This window comes from Elaeis guineensis, chromosome 14 (genome assembly GCF_000442705.2).
Source record: "Elaeis guineensis isolate ETL-2024a chromosome 14, EG11, whole genome shotgun sequence".
Classification (NCBI taxonomy): domain Eukaryota; kingdom Viridiplantae; phylum Streptophyta; class Magnoliopsida; order Arecales; family Arecaceae; genus Elaeis; species Elaeis guineensis.
In genome coordinates, this window is record NC_026006.2 from 42,143,671 (window position 1) to 42,163,607 (window position 19,937).

Here is a 19,937-nt window from a genome sequence, read left to right on the forward strand (position 1 = left end):
ATAAATAGGTTTGATTTGGTTTGTGGTTCTTTAATAATTAACTAATAGATTAAGTTTGGATCGACTGTTTCTTGTTGTCACGCCCCCGACCCGAGATTTGTGAATCGAGGGTCGCGACAACCGCCGCATACTCATGAAGAACTCTCTCCATAAGCATGCAAGGCATTTCATCACGATATCAATGCATCACAGCGGAATAAATTCAAATAATTATTATTCAACTTTAATTCAAGTAATTAAAATAAATATCTTACATCCAATAAAAATTTTACTAACAATAAAACAATAGATCTAAGTTCAATGAAGTTGACAATACTAAATCTCGCCTCTAAAAGCTCTGTCCCAATATTTTTTCCCACGCTCGAAATTAATTATCTGAATCTGAAAAATAGAAAGAAAGGTAATGAGCTAGACAGCCCAGTAAGTAACAAATATCTCAACTAGATAATTCAGATATTATAAAATTTTCAAGAATAATGCTGCAAATAAATATAAGAGTATATTTCATGCTGATTTAATACAAATCAAATATTTTCAAATATTCACATATAGTATAATCATAAATTCGATTCGATTTAAAACACTCGTAACTCAACAGCCTTGACTATGACCAACGTTTAACCCCCATTGACGGGGTCCACAGAATACCAGCGCACAACCCCCACTGGCAGGATCCATAAACACCAGCGCACAACCCCCACTGGCAGGATCCACGAGTACCAACGTATAATCCCCATTGGCGGGGCCCACTGAAACATAGTTAGGCTGAGAGCATAAATTCGATCTGTATCAAAACACTTTGTACCATAATGTAACATAATTTTTCACTGAATATGTGCATAAATCGACGTACTATAATATTTCAAAAGTACTTTTCTTTCAAAACATAATTTCATAAATCATGCATAATTTCAGAGAATAATTATTTATTTTCAGAATAAATATGGAATATCTCGAGAAGATGATTCATTACTTATCTTTCACGGAGCACTGAATGAACAGATCGACTAACTTCTAGGTGATTCTTCCGTGCCTATTATTCAAAATTATATTTTTACATTAATTTTAATTTAAAATTAAATCTAAACAAATCTCAATTCAAAACCTCACTTAAAAATCGACTCTTTTCTAAACTCGATCAAAATCATCAGATGAGACCTCCCACTATGCTAATCCTAGAGAAATAACTTTAGAGAGAGAGGAATCCATCAAGAGAGAGAAATAATTTAGAGAGAGAAAATTCTAGAGAGAGAAAGTAGAGAGAGAAAGTCCAATTTCAGAGAGAGAAAGTCAGGGTTCAGACTGAAAGAAGAGAGAGAAACTCTCTCTCTCATCAATTTTATTTTTTATTTATTTATTTATTTATTTATTTACTTACTTATATATATATATATATATATATATATATTTATTTATTTTTATTATTATTATTTTTTCTTTTCTTTTTCTTCTTTTTCTTCTTTTTTTTTTCTTTCCTTTTCTTTTTCTCTTTTTCCTTCTTTCTCTTTTCTTTTTCTTTTTTTCTTTTTCTTTTTCTTCTTTTCTTCTTTTTCTTGGTTCTTCCCGTGCCGGAACAGGGGACCCTTGGTCCTCCAGCCTTGATCGGCCGTTCGGGCCATGGCCGCCGCGGCAGAGGCCGGTGGCCGACGGGGGCCACTCCCCCGGTCACGGAGGAGTATGGCTGGCAGTCAATTTCGATCGCCGGTGCTGGAAAAGTTCACGGGAAAGAGACAAAAAATAGAGTCTTTTTTTTTCGATCGGAAATCGGCGACTCTCGTCGCCGGCAGCCGCGCACAGGAGCACGGAAGGAAGAGGAAAAAAAAAAGAAACTTACCTTGACCTCCGGTGGCCTCGTCGGAGAGCAGTCACGGTGAGAACAGGGCAAGGGATCGCGGCTCTTCTTCGGGAAAATCGGAGAGGAAAAGAGGGGAAAAGAGTCGATGGATCGATTCTAAAGAGAGGGGGTCTTCTTATAGAAAATCCTAGGACTCCGAGGGGTCTTAGGAGTCCGATTTTGCCTGGGTTTCGCCGGAGAAGAAGACTCCTATCGAGAGTCTTCTTTCCGATTTTCTCTGTTTTTTTTTTTTTTGGGCTATAACATTCTTCACCCCTAAAAAGAAATTTCGTCCTCGAAATTTTTCATACCTGTCACCATTGTATTGGAAGCCTGTGGATTCTGTTGAGTAAGCGCATAAACTCTTCCCTGGGTTTTAGAAATATGTCCGCCACCCTTATGTTGTCCTTCATGAGTTCTTTTGCCAGCTTGATTTTCAGTATTTAGCGGGCAGCTAGCGATTTTATGATCCATCTGACCACATTTGAAACAAGCACCTGTATTCCAATAGCAATCCTTGTCTGCATGATTTTTGCCACATCTGGAGCACGGCTCACTATCAATCTGTTGAGCCTTATTGTCTACTATTCTCTTAGCTGATCTTTTGATGTTTTTATTATTTTGCCCTTGTGTATCATTTGATTTTGCTCTCTTTCTTTGCCTTCTTTCCCTTTCCATGAGTTCTTCATTGACTTCTCTTTCAATTATCAGTGCTTTATTTACCACATCTGCATAAGTTGTCAATTCATATGGAACCACTTATTTTCGAATCTCAGTTCTCAGTCCCATCTCAAACTTGTGAACACGTTCTGGCTCACCATCCACTAATCTTGGAGCAAATTTTGCTAACTCTGTAAATTTTGCTTCATATTCAGTCACACTCATACCCTTTTGCTTCAAATAAATAAACTCTTGCTCTTTCTGGATCCTTATACTCCGAGGAAAATACTGATCATAGAATGCAATCCGAAATCTTTCCCAAGTAAGTATTTCACCGTCTTGTTCATGCTTGCGCTGTAGTCGCTGACACCAGTTGTATGCTTCTCCTTGTAGTAAATAAGCTGCATATCGAATCTTTTCTTCATCAAGATACTCTTGGACAGCGAAGGCCTTCTCCATCTCCATTATCCAGTTATCAGCTTTCAAAGGTTCAGTAGTCCCCTTGAAAGCTGGAGGAGCAAGCTTTTTAAATTCTGAAATGTTGTTCCATTGTACTGGTTGCTCTCCATGTTGTGGTGGTGGATGCTGATGTTGTTGTGTATCTCGTTGTATCTGCTGTTGTTCAAACATTTGCTGTTGTATTTGTTGTTGTGCTTGTACCATCCTGATTAGGGTCTGCATTAACTGAGCCATATCTGGTTCCTGACGTGCTCTCGAAGCACTCTCATTAGGATCTACGACTCCCTCCTCCTGAGGGGTGCCACTGATCAGATGGGGAGTGCTACCATCCCGTGGTTGTGATGTCTCTCTTGAAATTCCTTGAGTAGTTCTTGTCATTCTACGGGGAGGCATGATAACCTTGTAGTAGTAAAACCTTATTAGATTCATTTATCTATTTGTTATGATGGGTTTATTATGATGCTCATATTCTAACGTCCCAATATTCATAATGTTTACCCACCTACACTCATACTATGTCAAATTCTATGTGTCATAGTTTATCCACTTATGCTCTGATACCATATTAATTGTCACGCCCCCGATCCGAGATTTGTAAATTGAGGATCGCGACAACCGCCGCATACTCATGAAGAACTCTCTCCATAAGCATGCAAGACATCTTATCACGATATCAATGCATCACAGCGGAATAAATTCAAATAATTATTATTCAATTTTAATTCAAGTAATTAAAATAAATATCTTACATCCAATAAAAATTTTACTAACAATAAAATAATAGATCTAAGTTCAATGAAGTTGACAATGCTAAATCTCGCCTCTAAAAGCTCTGTCCCAATATTTTTTCCCACGCTTGAAATTAATTATCTGAATCTGAAAAATAGAAAGAAAGGTAATGAGCTAGACAGCCCAGTAAGTAACAAATATCTCAATTAGATAATTCAGATATTATAAATTTTTCAAGAATAATGCTGCAAATAAACATAAGAGTATATTTCATGCTGATTTAATACAAATCAAATATTTTCAAATATTCACATATAATATAATCATAAATCCGATTCGATTTAAAACACTCGTAACTCAACAGCCTTGACTATGACCAACGTTTAACCCCCATTGGCGGGGTCTACAGAATACCAGCGCACAACCCCCACTGGCAGGGTCCACAAACACCAGCGCACAACCCCCACTGGCAGGGTCCACTGAGTACCAACGTATAATCCCTATTGGCGGGGCCCACTGAAATATAGTTAGGTTGAGAGCATAAATTCGATCTGTATCAAAACACTTTGTACCATAATGTAACATAATTTTTCACTGAATATGTGCATAAATCGACGTACTATAATATTTCAAAAGTACTTTTCTTTCAAAACATAATTTCATAAATCATGCATAATTTCAGAGAATAATTATTTATTTTCAGAATAAATATGGAATATCTCGAGAAGATGATTCATTACTTACCTTTCACGGAGCACTGAATAAACAGATCGACTAACTTCTAGGTGATTCTTCCGTGCCTATTATTCAAAATTATATTTTTACATTAATTTTAATTTAAAATTAAATCTAAACAAATCTCAATTCAAAACCTCACTTAAAAATCGACTCTTTCCTAAACTCGATCAAAATCATCAGATGAGACCTCCCACTACGCTAATCCTAGAGGAATAACTTTAGAGAGAGAGAAATCCATCAAGAGAGAGAAACAACTTAGAGAGAGAAAATTTTAGAGAGAGAAAGTAGAGAGAGAAAGTCCAATTCCAGAGAGAGAAAGTCAGGGTTCATACTGAAAGAAGAGAGAGAAACTCTCTCTCTCATCAATTTTATTTTTACTTATTTATTTATTTATTTACTTACTTATATATATATATATAAATATATATATATATATATATATTTATTTATTTTTATTATTATTTTCTTTTCTTTTCTTTTTCTTCTTTTCTTTTTCTTCTTTTTCTTTTTTTTTTTCTTTCCTTTTCTTTTTCTCTTTTTCTCTTTTTCTTTCTTTCTCTTTTCTTTTTCTTCTTTTTCTTTTTCTTCTTTTTCTTCTTTTTCTTGGTTCTTCCCGTGCCGGAACAGGGGACCCTTGGTCCTCCGGCCTTGATCGGCCGTTCGGGCCATGGCCGCCACGGCGGAGGCCGGCGGCCGACGGGGGCCACTCCCTCGGTCACGGAGGAGTATGGCCGGCGGTCAATTTCGATCGCCGGCGTCGGAAAAGTTCACGGGAAAGAGACAAAAAACAGAGTCTTTTTTTTTCGATCGAAAATCGGCGACTCTCGTCGCCGGCAGCCGCACACAGGAGCACGGAAGGAAGAGGAAGGAAGAGGGAAAAAAAAAAAGAAACTTACCTTGACCTCCGGTGGCCTCGTCGGAGAGCAGTCACGGCGAGAACAAGGCAAGGGATCGCAGCTCTTCTTCGGAAAAATCGGAGAGGAAAATAGAGGAAAAGAGTCGATGGATCGATTCTAAAGAGAGGGGGTCTTCTTATAGGAAATCCTAGGACTCCGAGGGGTCTTAGGAATCCGATTTTGTCTGGGTTTCATCGGAAAAGACTCCCATCGGGAGTCTTCTTCTCGATTTCCCCTGTTTTTTTTTTTTGTTTTTTTTATTTTTTTTTTTGTTTTGGGCTATAACACTTGTCCCTTAAAATAACTATATATCTCTCTCGACCCACCACAACCACATCATTTCCATCCTTAGTAAGCAATAAGAATGCCAAGACCCTGTGCAATCTGTCAATAGACTAATAAATTTACTAAACAATATGGTATGAATGAATCACAGCATACGTCATCCATGAGATATCTGTGAGGATCACAGATTGAATAAATTACGTAACGGACCTACTAAAATAATGGGATGTTGGCACCATGCCAAATCCTTGCAGATAATATTAAAAATTATCCAATTTTTATTGGGAAGAGGTCTTTTGATTACATGGTCCACTGTGGAACATAGACCAACCTTCTGGGGTAAGCTTCATGGATGCTTCCTTTCCATCCATTGGGCACTACATCATCAACCACTATGAAATTATTCTAATATTCCTGTTCGATAAAGTTTGTCAATATTACAGGCATTTAGAGATTCGCACAATGTGTCACCTGTGAAGAATTTGTGCACCAGAGTAAACTCTTAGAGAACCAACAAAGAATGAGGAGGTAAGGATGGAGGAGTGACACCCATTTTTGGAGTGCTCAACCGCTATGCCTCAAGGTGGTTGGATGCAGTGGTTCAAACTTGCTAAATACTCTTTTAAAAATATTATGGAAAACAAATTATTGAAATTCAAAGCACGTGACAAATGGTATATGGTCAAAAAAAAAAAAGGTTGGGAAACTTGATCCTCAAGCCTCTAACATAGGTTGGCGTCTCACGGGAGCCAACTGTTTTGGTTGGTGGGTCGTCCGCAGAGAGAATTAGATGGCTACTTCAATAAAAAATTCAAGATTACGAATGACAGCTTTTGCTTTTTTTTGACTGATGTAAGAGTTCGGGAGACGTAACGACCAATGGTAGCTTTTGAATAGTTATTATATGACCAATAATATTGTCCTGAGAGGGTAAACACCACGTGCCATTCGTTGCCACTAAAGTCTCACGCTGAGTACTTCAAGGATTCAAGCTTCATTTTATTATCGATGCGCCCCCAGGCAATTTAATCCGATTCATCTGATATCCAATTTGATTCGATCGAGATGATATAAATTTTATTCGATCTAATTAAAATTTAAAATAAATATAAATTTTAAAAAAAAAATTTAAATAAATATAAATTGAATATGAATAATACTATATTTCATCTCGAATCCGACCTTTTATATATATATATATATATATATATATATATATATATATATATATATATATATATATATATATATATATATATATATATATAGACGCACACGTGCGTGTGCGTGCATCGAAATACCCAATACAAAATTTTAACCACCTAAGCTTTTATATATATATATATATATATATATAGACGCACACGTGTGTGTGCGTGCGTCGAAATACCCAATACAAAATTTTAACCACCTAAGCTTTTCGTATTCAGCCACTTCACCTCCTCTAAGCTTTCATATTCCGCCACTCCAAGCCTCCCATCCGATTGGGACATTTGAGGATGAAAAAAAATAGAGGAAAAGCTAAGAAAAAATGAAAGAAAAATAAAAAAAATAGAAAGAAAAATTAAGAGGCAAGTCCTTTTCCTATATAGATTGTCTTTTTTTTTTTTTTTTTTTTTTCTTTTCTTTTCATTATTTTTTTTAGAAATCTGTAGAAAGGAGAGCACTTGAGAGAGATTAGAAAGATTTTCGAGATTCTGATTGGGTTTTTTTTATTTACTCAAGCATAGGGGATTCTGTCCGAGTTGTGACGGTGTGAGTTGGTTGCTTGAGCTTTCGCGAGCTTAATCTTGATAGAAGCATGATATTTTGTAGGATTAAAAATATTTGATTGAAAAGATTCTTTTTTAGTTACAAAATTTTTAATTTATAAGACTATGTTCCATTACATAATTTTAAAAAATATATATATAAAAATTTCAAGTATATCTGATCCGATCCGTTCGTGGAGCTCGATCTGATCCGAAATGAATATGGAGCGGATACTGATATCAATTTTTTACATTAGTTGATTATTTTATTATAATACATTATAATAATATAGTATATAATAATATATTATATTATAGCGTATTATATTAATATCTTATATTAATATATAATATAATATAATATATTAGTATATATATTATTATATATAAAATATATAATATCATTATAGTATCATACAAATATTATTATATATAATAATATATAATAATATAATATAATATAATATATTGTTATATTACTATATTATAATACATGAATATATAATAATATAATATATTATTATTATATATTATGGTATATTATATTATGGTAAAATCTTACATTAATATAAGATATATTATTATATATAATAATGCATTATATTATTATTAAATTATTATAATAATATAGTATATTATATTATATTATAATAATTTATTAGAATATTATAATATAATATTCTATATTATATTATAATATACTATATTAAAATATAATATAGTATATTATTATAATTATAATATATTATATTATGTTATTATGATATACTATATTAAAATATATTATATGATAATATATTATATTATTATATTATTATTATTATAAGATTAAGAATATATTAGGAATGAATTAAAAATATTATTTTTCTAGTTGATAGGAAAATGATTTAATCATCTTCTAAATTGATAAATTTTTTTTTCATTTGATAGGTAAATGCTATCCACGAGAAAATAATTTATTTATCTTAAAAAATATAAAAATATAAATAAATTGATCAATAAAAAAATTAATTAATTTTTTTATAATATTTAATTATAAAAAAATATTCTCTAATATTGAAGAAAAGTATTCCACGAGTCTTTTATAAAATAGAGACCTAATCACGGGGTTGGGTTGGGTTCCACTCGAATGAGGTGGGCCAGTACTCGTTAAAGTGGCGAAATTCTAACTTTGGATCCTTTGGTCAACGGTCAGGGCACCCCCGTAATTTTAATTTTATGTCACAACCGTCACCTCGAGTCACAAGCCGGCAGAGAAGCTCTCCGTGGGAACAGTAAATGAGATTGAGAAAAAAATAGAAAACAACAGGAAGAAAATCGACAAAATTGACAGGAAAAAGAAGGAGAAAAAAATGAATACTAATCTACGCAATGGGCTGCCATCCCCTGACTGGAAAAAAAAAATGGTCTCAGGTATGTACTTCAATGCTTGCGATCCAAGAAAGTCCCAACGCTCACAAAGCATGGCCCTATTCAAATGTATAAATTCCTGCAAAGGTGAGCTTTCACTCTAACCTTAGTTGCAATACTCGTGATTATTTTTCGTCCCTTAGTGTGGGTTGGTGAAAGAACTGCCTTCTTATAGCTCCTCCTCCTCCCTCCCCACCCCCCCTCCCTTCTCTCTCTCTCTTCTCTCTCTCTCTCTCTCTCTGCCCTCCTCCCTCTCTCTCTCTCTCCCTCCCCCCTCGCTCTCTCTCTCTCTCCATCCACATTGATCTGTCTTGGAAAGTCTGTTTATTTTTGGTAAGTTTTACAACTTTATTTTGTATATAATGAATGCATGTTTCAACTTGACTTCATTCTGTTCCTTCTTGTTTTCCACTCTAATATGCCACCCTGCTTGGAGAAGAGATCATGATTCTTTTTAATTCAAATGCTGTCTTCTTTTCACTGGTCTGCCTTTATTTGGTGCTTTCAATGATACATGTAGCAAATATATTTATTTCCATTTAAAGTGACACAAGCTTTCTGCTTCTTCTTCTTCAGAACTTTAACATGGTTAGTTTCCCCAGAAGTTTCATTCAAACTAGGGGCTGCCCTTTAGGCCGAAGGCTCTAATTTTCACCCTAAAGTACCATTCTCTGTGTTGTGGCAGGTGATTCATTGATATTTACCAGTGGGGGATCTTGAGGCACAGAGAATTCTAAGAGGGTTTATTGAGTTCATAGGCTAGAGATGGGGGCTGAAGGAGAAAAGGAAAACATTGAACTTGAAGATGGTATAAGGATCAATGATATTGGATCCTCTAGCAATTCAGTAGTAAAAGTTCCTCCTGGAAAACCTGCAAAGATGCCGGATCAGCATGAGAGCGAGAAGAGTGGGAAGCAGGACGATGGCAATTATACCGTACCATTTTACAAGCTGTTCACATTTGCAGACTCAACTGATATAAGTTTGATGATTGTGGGGACTGTGGGTGCGGTCGCAAACGGGCTCGCACTGCCACTTATGACAATTCTCTTTGGAGACTTGATTCAATCTTTTGGAGGAGCTTCAGATACCCATGATGTGGTTCATAGAGTTTCCAAGGTGCGTGTTTCTGATGCAGATGCTAGTTTTTCAATCAAGTCGTGTTCATATTCATAAAAATTTTGGGCATGATTCTGTTTTCCCTATCCCTTCTTCATTCGATGCTCAATTGCCGTTTTATTTGGTTTGATTCACTATGTTGAGAATTATGGTAATTAGCTTATGTTAGCTTCAAAGTTTCTTAAATCAAGACTTCAACTGTTTATATGAATGGCAATTCTCTTTTATTTCATTTGATTTCTCCTAAGATGAAAAATTAAATGTATATATCTAATCCTTTTAGTACTATGAAGTGATGAATGAGTCTAATCATGTTCAGGTAGCGCTTGAGTTTGTCTATCTAGCAATTGGGTCAGGCGTGGCATCTTTCCTCCGTAAGTACCGTTTTGGTATTTGTATACGTAAGAGCCAAGTTTGGTTTCAAATTCTAGAGTTTATGAAGTGCTGAGCTCAAATGGCCTAATTTCTTTGTCAGAGGTGGCTTGTTGGATGGCTGCTGGAGAAAGACAGGCTGCACGAATACGGAATTTATACTTGAAAACCATATTACGGCAAGAAATTGCATTCTTTGACAAGGAAACCAATACAGGAGAAGTTGTTGAGAGAATGTCGGGTGACACTGTCCTCATTCAAGATGCCATGGGTGAAAAGGTACTGGTACCATTTCATGCACTTTTATTTGGCCTGTTGCCTTGCAAATTGATGCATTGCATGACAAGGCTTATAGTGGAAATTTAGTTCTTTTAAAGGCTTCTCGAAACCTCCAATCCTGTTAGCCTTCTAGACAAATGAAAGATTTTGGTGTTCTAAGGTCTCTTTTTTCGAGCAATGTGTCTTAATGGATTTCATATCTACAACATTTTGCAGGTTGGTAAATTCATTCAGTTAACATCAACTTTCATTGGAGGTTTTGTAGTTGCCTTTTTTCGAGGGTGGCTTCTCACCCTTGTTATGCTGGCCACAATTCCTCCACTTGTGGTTGCTGGAGGAATCATGTCCACCGTCGTATCCAAGATGGCATCGCGTGGACAGGCAGCTTATGGAGAAGCAGCAGTTGTTGTGGAACAGACCATTGGCTCAATTAGAACAGTAAGTTTTACACTTGTTCAAGGACAGGAGGACATGGTAGACCATTTCATTTCTTATACTTAAACATGCTTTCTTTTTTTTTTTCCAGAAATCTAACTTAAGTCTTTTCTTAGGTTGCCTCTTTTACTGGGGAAAAGCATGCAGTGAACAAATACAACAAGTCTCTGAACAGTGCTTACAGTTCAGGTGTTCAAGAAGGTCTGGCTGCTGGATTAGGTCTTGGCACAGTCATGCTCTTCTTCTTCTGTGGGTATTCTTTGGGCATATGGTATGGAGCAAAATTGATCCTGGACAAAGGTTACACAGGTGCCGATGTCATTAATGTGATATTTGCAGTCCTGACTGGCTCTTTGTAAGTTGCTAATTGCTTTGCATATTTTAATGATACAAGCTTGGTTAAAGAAATATCTCATAACATATATATGCAAATTTCATCCGATACATGAAAGTTTTCACCAAAAAAGAACCTGAAATGAACCATCTTGGTTAATATGATAGGAGGACCTGGTGAAAATAGGGAAAAAAAAGTGATTTTGGTGCTTCCTTTCAATGAAAAGCTAATACACTTCCCTAAATTTTTAAGTTTCGCTGGATGAATGCTAGTTCCATTTGATTACATTTATATTCTACTCAATTCCATAGGAGTCTGGATAAAATATAAAATATCAGAAGTTTTAAATTATATTCTACTCATTTCTCTAGGAATCTGGATAAAATATAAAAAATCAGAAATTTTACTAAGAATATTAAGAAACACACTCACACTCATGCATACACCCATAGCAGGAAACTTAATAGGAATGACTATCTTTGAGGATTCATGAAGCCAGCACTTAATCATGGAACAAGAGTTGATGGTCATAGTTATATGCAAAACATGCACATAAGCAATTTGGGTGGTTAATGTGTCTCTACCTATATATTGTGTTTTTCATCTTCTCCTAGTACTTCTACCACCCTGATTTTCATTCAAAACAATCAAATTATTGATGGTTGAAGTTGTATCTTCTAGTGCCTTCTACTATACTGTCCGATTTCTATAATTGCAACCTCTATACATAGTTCCACAACTAGCTTAAAATTCAGTTCAATGTTCTAATGAAAAATTATTAAAATTTCTTTCAGATTTCAGTAGTTGCATGTCTAGCCAACCTAGAGAATATGACAAACTGAATTGGTGAATGATTGCAGATGGCCTGTCAAAATATAGACTTATCTGCTGACAAGAAGTGATATATGACACATATACACCAAGAATGTTGGCACTGACGAATATAAAGATATCTCAAGTGAACTATATTATGCCATTCTGTATTCAGCTGTGAATTATACATTGAGAATATGCTGACCACTTCTGAATTCATTGGATTCATAAAACTCTGGCTAGCTTTTGCTATACAGCATATTTATGAACATGCAGCTGAAGTAATAATACCAAACATCATCAAGTTGTACATAATTTTGTTCAGCCATGATAATTGCATATTAAATTTTGTCACACTCTTTAAGAAGTAACTGCCATCTAAAGCATTTTGTGATGTCCAGGAGTAAAATGATTATACTAAATTATTGATTTATAACATTTCCTAATGTTGTGTACTTCTAATATGAATTTTCCAGCTCTTTAGGCCAAGCATCACCATGCATGACAGCATTCGCAGCAGGTCAAGCTGCAGCATATAAGATGTTTCAGACTATCAACAGAAAGACTGAAATAGATGCTTATGACACAAGAGGAAAGCAGCCCAATGACATCCAAGGAGACATAGAATTTAGAGATGTTTATTTCAGTTATCCTGCCAGACCAGATGAGCAAATCTTCCATGGATTCTCTCTGCATATAGAAAGTGGAATGACTGTGGCCTTGGTTGGAGAGAGTGGAAGTGGAAAGTCCACTGTCATCAGTTTGATAGAAAGATTCTATGATCCACAAGCTGGTGAAGTTCTCATTGATGGTATAAATATCAAGGAGTATCAACTAAGATGGCTTAGAGGCAAAATTGGGCTTGTCAGTCAGGAACCAGTCCTATTTGCTTCTAGCATTAGAGATAACATAGCTTACGGAAAAGATAATGCAACTATTGAAGAAATCAGAGCTGCAGCTGAGCTAGCTAATGCTGCCAAGTTCATTGATAAAATGCCTCAGGTTTCAAACATATGCTCTTCCTAAAAATGTTCTTTTATTAATCTTTAATTTTATCAGTCATTACCATAGCTGATCACTTCCATAATAATAACTCTTTTCCAATACTACTGAAAGCTTATTAATTGTCAACAACACCAAGTATGCGAGATTATTGGCTTCTTTATCTTAGATCTTGCTGATTTGGTTTTCTTTTCTTTTTTTAATCTCATGTTATTTTAACATGGATTAATTCATAAACATCTGCAATGTCTCTATCCAATATGTTCAGGGAATTGACACGATGGTTGGTGAGCATGGAACTCATCTATCTGGTGGGCAGAAGCAAAGAATTGCCATTGCAAGAGCAATTCTGAAAAATCCACGAATTTTACTTTTAGATGAAGCCACAAGCGCTCTGGATGCAGAGTCTGAACACATTGTGCAGGAGGCACTCGATAGGGTCAAGACAAATCGAACTACAGTAGTAGTTGCTCACCGTTTGAGCACTGTGAGGAATGCTGACACAATAGCTGTCATACATCGAGGAGCAATTGTTGAAAAAGGTAAGGATCAATTAGACACAGTGACTATCTATCCTCTCCATTGCCAGCTCACCAACTAAATTCGTCCACTCGTGCTTGACTTTGCATTATTTAAAAGATGATAAATTCTATTGATTTATTTCATAATCAAAAGATTGCTACAAGATTCTATTACTGTCAAAAAGCTTGAACTTATTTATTTATTTATCGTGATGAGCTAATTTAATTTCTTCTTTTATCAGGTTCACATTCAGAGCTGTTGAAGGATCCAGATGGAGCTTATTGCCAACTCATACGCTTGCAGGAAATGAACAAAGAATCAAATAACACATCTGGACCAGATCAGAACAAATCTGACATTGGGGATTCAGGAAGGCGCTCTAGCAAAAGACTGTCCTTCACCCGTTCAATTAGCTGGGGATCAACTAGAGGGCAAAGTAGTCACCACTCATTCCAAATGGCACTTGGTGTTCCTATAGGAATTGATATCCCAGCAAATACAACAGAGCAATCAAACATTCCAGAAACTGAAGTGCCTCCTCAAGAACAAAAAGTACCTCTCCGCCGCCTTGCATACCTTAACAAACCAGAGCTCCCAGTGTTTCTACTTGGTTCGATCGCTGCCATTGTCAATGGAGTCATATTTCCAATATTCGCTATACTCTTATCCAATGTGATAAATGCATTTTATGAGCCACAGCACAAGCTCAAGAAGGATTCCAACTTTTGGTCATTAATGTTCCTGGTCTTTGGTGTGGTGTCCTTACTTGCACTTCCAGCTAGATCATACTTCTTTGCTGTAGCTGGCTCGAAATTGATAAGAAGAATTAGACTAATGACATTCGAGAAGGTGATTAACATGGAGATAGAATGGTTTGATAAAACTGAGAACTCCAGTGGAACAATTGGGGCAAGATTATCAGCAGATGCAGCCTCAGTTCGGAGTCTTGTGGGTGATGCACTCGCACTTGTTGTTCAGAACACTGCCAGCATGGTCGCTGGTTTGCTGATTGCTTTTCTTGCCAATTGGCAACTATCTCTTATTATCTTGGCTTTGATACCTCTCATAGGTCTCAATGGATATATCCAGATGAAGTTTATCAAGGGATTCAGTGCAGATGCAAAGGTTTGGCTATAGAACTATGAAAATTTTGCTTCCTTTAGAAGAACTGTATGAATTTTGTTATATATAGCAACTACTAAAATATATATTTTGATGAAAATATTTGTCTTATGACAGTGCTATTATGGTTATTCACAATTAAATTAACTCATGAAACTTCTTAGTGAAGAATTTTAAAACATCGTTGATCTCAGAGAGCATCTAGGAGAGATTTTGAAACAATTCAAGTACCTTTGTTTGTAGCTGTAACTTTAGACAGGATATAGCTCTTTTCTTTAGACTAAAGAGTTTAGCGGTGCCATTGATTTCTGACGAGGTGGAAATTTGAAAATTGCTACAGATGATGTATGAGGAAGCAAGTCAAGTTGCTAATGATGCAGTAGGAAGTATAAGAACTGTTGCTTCATTTTCGGCTGAGGAAAAGGTAATTGAACTGTACAAAGAAAAATGCGAAGGCCCTTTGAGAACGGGAATCAGGCAAGGGATAATCAGTGGAATTGGTTTTGGAATCTCGTTTTTCTTGTTGTTTTGTGTGTATGCAACCAGCTTTTATGTTGGAGCTCGGCTTGTGGAGGATGGGAAGACCACTTTTGGAAAAGTTTTTCGAGTACGTAATATCTGCTTCCTTAAATATTATCAGAAATTTCTATTTACCTTTAGTTATTATATAATTTTCTTCAAAAACAAATGAGACAAGAATTAACTATGTTTGACTATTGCATTTTATGAAGTTATTAATTCAGTCTTGCCATATTTATCACGAAAGCATAAAAAAGAAATTAGCAAATCATTCAAGTAGCATACATCATGCATATGATTTGCAGTGATGAATAAAAAATAAAAATAATGCAATATTGTCATACCAATTTGAAGATTTGACAGCTAATAAAAAAGCCTTTTATTTATATCTTGTTGTTCTATTTAATAGTAGAAAATGAATAGAAGTGATCTCTCTCATTTACTTTAGCATTAGCAAATTCCAGATTACAGCTACAAAACATCTGTGAATGCTGAACTCATTGATTACAGGATCCGTTACCCAAGTCATGCTTATAAAAATCAACTAATGTAAATGAAAATTTGGTTTGCATGGTTACATCAGATGCAAGCTGACAAGAACAATTGCTATAATTCTCATCTTTTTTATCGTGGAAGAGCTGAGGGGAAAACCCTTCCATTGCTTCCATTCTGAGTGAAACAAAAAAGGTTCTCCAAGGGGCCAGTAAGCAGAACAGACTACGAAGGATCACCCACTAACATTGAATGCTACAGCCTCTCTCATCCAAAAAACTCGACCCAGAAACAAAATAAAATATATATATGAAAAATGCCACCAGCAGCCATTAATCAAATTAAAACTTAAATATAAGGAAGCCTAGAGAAGCATTACAGACATCTAAAACATACAAAACAGAGCCCTGAACTGCAACTTTCCAACAACAAAAGAGATGCAATAATTCTACCATCCAAGGTTGGCTCACTGTCTAATTCACTGCTTTTCCTTGGAGGACCTTCTGAAGTGTGAACTGTGGTTAAGACCATGCATCTCATAGTAGCGAGATTAAACTTTAATATTATTGTCTCAAAAGACAAGTTTTAATGCTTAAAACAGAAAATTGAACTTATGTAGTAATTGCACCCATCTTTGCTATTTTTTTTCCTTTATTTGCGATGGGATAAGCTCATCATCCAGTTCATTAACATTATGAGAGCAGATGTATTTGCTGTTCTTATTAATCTCAGTTACATCTTTCATCTGGCCACAGGTTTTCTTTGCTCTTTCTATGGCAGCCATTGGAATTTCTCAGTCAAGCTCCATTGCACCAGACTCTTCCAAAGCCCAATCTGCTACAGCTTCTGTGTTTGGTATTCTTGATCGGAAATCTAAGATAGACCCAAGTGATGATTCTGGGATGTCCTTAGAAACAGTGAAGGGCAACATTGAGTTTCGGCATGTCAGCTTCAGGTATCCTACAAGGCCAGATGTCCAGATCTTCCAAGACTTGTGCTTGGCTATCCATGCTGGAAAGGTAATGGATCAGACATCAAATAATTTCCATCTATGTTTATATTTTTACATGTTGAAGTTCTCTACTTAAGCAAGTTAGATGAGTAGCTTAAATTCAACCAAATTGGAAGAACGAAATCTCCCATTGCTGCTTACTGTGCTGCAACTAAAAAACTTCAAAATCCAAAGGCCAGTTGTTGGGTAGAGAGATCAACTGTTCTTATCACTGTTTGAGCTCATTCAACTAGGGAACTATCTTCAAAATCCAAAGAATCTAGATGGAAGGGGGCTAGACGATACACACTTAGTTCTTTGATAAATTTTGAAAAATTATCATTTAAACTTACAAGTTTTAGTTTTGAAATCTAACAAGCTTCATTTAACTTCTTAGACTGTTGCACTTGTTGGGGAGAGTGGCTGTGGAAAATCAACTGCTATATCATTGTTGCAAAGATTTTACGACCCAGATTTGGGTCAGATATTGCTAGATGGAATTGAAATACAAAGGTTCCAGCTGAGGTGGTTGAGGCAACAGATGGGTCTGGTGAGTCAGGAACCATCTCTGTTCAATGAGACAATCCGAGCTAATATTGCTTATGGAAAGGAAGGACAGGCCACTGAAGCTGAAATCATAGCTTCTGCAGAGCTAGCAAATGCTCACAAGTTCATTAGTGGTTTGCAGAAGGTTGGATGCCACCACATAACTCTATTTCTTAAACTAATTCCAGCTGGTTGCTTTTTTTAAAAAAACTTGTCTCTTTCTACCGTCTTCAAAATATATGCCCATCAAAAAATGGGTTTTATTAACTTCTGAATCTCTTATTGAAACTGAAACTGCAGGGTTATGACACATTCGTTGGAGAGCGAGGTATCCAGTTATCCGGTGGGCAGAAACAGCGCATTGCGATTGCACGTGCCATAGTGAAAGATCCCAAAATCTTATTACTAGATGAGGCAACTAGTGCACTTGATGCTGAATCTGAAAGAGTTGTTCAAGATGCACTGGATCGAGTAATGGTCGATCGAACCACAATTGTTATAGCCCATCGGTTATCTACAATAAAAGGTGCTGATGTGATTGCTGTGGTCAAAAATGGAATGATCATAGAGAAAGGGAAGCATGAACAGCTTATTAATATCAAGGATGGGGCATACGCCTCCTTAGTAGCGCTTCACTCAAGAGCCTCTTCGTAGAATATGGCACTTCAGGCAGTCCATGTTTTATCCTGTTTGCATTTTTATTGAGAATCCCATATGCCAATTTTGTTTGTTATCTCTGTATCTCTCATGCAACTCTAACTTCATGCAATCCTCAGAAAGTAACCATTTTAGCCTCAATCCTCAGAATGTAACCATTTTAGCCTCACTGTAAACTGTGGCTAGGAAAAAGAATATATATGCTGCGTATAAAGCTTGTTATTGTGATTATAATGCATCGTCTTTGCAACTATATGGAAGTAAGCTGAAACACAAGTTAATCATATGATTTTTTAAACAGTCAAAATTAAAAGTGGTTGAATTACTGTTATTAAGTAATTAAGTTGGAAACGGCAAGGCGACATGCTGGCAGATGTGTGCGAGGTTGAAAACTTAACGACTGTAGGTGGTTAATAAAGTTGAAGTTGGGAAATTTTGAAAAGTCACTGCCAATTTGTGCCTGATTGAGATGGAGAACAAACAGTTCATTTCTCTAAAGACGCAAACTATATATTAAAGAACATAGTCAGATGTTGCATTGAAAATCCTCCTCTTTTATTTCAATACGTACATGGTCAGATGTTGCAATTCAAGATTTTTTTTTAATTTTTTTTTACTCTATACTTGAATTCCTAATTAAAATGGTAGGAGAATTAACCAATAGACAAGATTTTCTGATGTCCACTATTGCTACTCACAACCTAGCTTATCGCTTTGCAGCAGCTCGGTTGCAACATTTTTCAAGTGCAATACATTACGCAGCAATAGCAACCCAGCCAACTTTGTGAATTGCATTGCTCTCAAGCGCGATTTATGAGCTAGAGTCCAAATGTACAACACACTGGGAAATTGAATTAAAAGAGGAAAATGATAGGATAACATATGATGGGGAATTGGTTGATGATTTAACTGTCATGCCCCGAACCGAACATGTAACACATATTGTACATCTATAGAACGGACCCTAGAAGCATGCAACGCTATAGATTAAATCAAAAAAATTTTAAAAAATAATAATAGTATCTCTTTTGATCCTTAAAAAATAATTTAATAAAAATCTAATTAAATCATTCCATAATAAATATCTTTATGTAACATAAATCTAAATATTTTATTCGAAATAAATATCCAAATTAAATTGAACTAAGTTAGGAATCTGAATGACTTAAATAACTTCCACCGATCTAGCGCACTCTCCCAAGTCCCGAGCCATCATAATTTATGATCTAAAAAATAAAAAAAAGAATAATAAACTACACTAGCCTAATAAGTAACATAATATATCAAAGTGAGGTCTAAGAATGCTGAGCGAATAATATTGACTGGGAGAATCAAATCTCAAATAATATATTTTTTTTGAAAATAATTATTTTTCATAAATTGATAATTAACTCAACATTGAGCTATGGAAACGTAATCTAGTGGTATTGGTCTGATAACAGAAATACATTGTAAAAAGTACCACATAACAAATACCACTATTCTAATCACTGATGACTTAGCGTCGAAACTAGTTTCTCGGATTATAAGTTGACAAGTCCAACATATAATCCCCATTAGTTGGGTTACATCATAGCCATGCTGAGAACATATATAAAAATAATTTCACAAACTCCCCAGGTGTAACAAATCTATTTCTCAAAGTAGATCATATGTTCAAAATAAATTACTTACGATAATGAAACAATACATGCTTTACCCATTTTGTCTGATAGAAAACAAAGATCATAATTTAAATTAAATAAATTAATTATAATTTTTTTAAAGATCATTAGAAAGCATTAGGTTACTTACCTCATCATACTTCAAAATTTGACTTCAATCAAGCAAATCAAATATACCTATTCAAAACCATTGAAATTCAATTAATTTTATAGTCAACATCTTAGAAGTCCTCCAAATAAAGAACCTGAAAAACTCAAATGGATCAAAGGAGAAAAATAACCCAACTAGGGTATGATTACGGGTGGCT

General features: G+C 35.4%; 1 protein-coding gene across 1 annotated transcript; it reads left to right on the forward strand.

The window, feature by feature from the left end:
* Positions 1-8,944: 8,944 nt before the first annotated feature.
* Positions 8,945-18,199, forward strand: LOC105057822 (ABC transporter B family member 11). The gene is made up of 13 exons (XM_010940526.4): positions 8,945-9,095; positions 9,448-9,881; positions 10,201-10,255; positions 10,357-10,532; positions 10,749-10,970; positions 11,084-11,322; positions 12,591-13,116; positions 13,385-13,658; positions 13,880-14,763; positions 15,101-15,367; positions 16,527-16,790; positions 17,160-17,453; positions 17,609-18,199. The coding sequence occupies exons 2-13, from the start codon at positions 9,528-9,530 to the stop codon at positions 17,960-17,962; spliced, it is 3,909 nt and encodes a 1,302-aa protein (XP_010938828.1). The 5' UTR covers positions 8,945-9,095; positions 9,448-9,527; the 3' UTR covers positions 17,963-18,199.
* Positions 18,200-19,937: the final 1,738 nt, after the last annotated feature.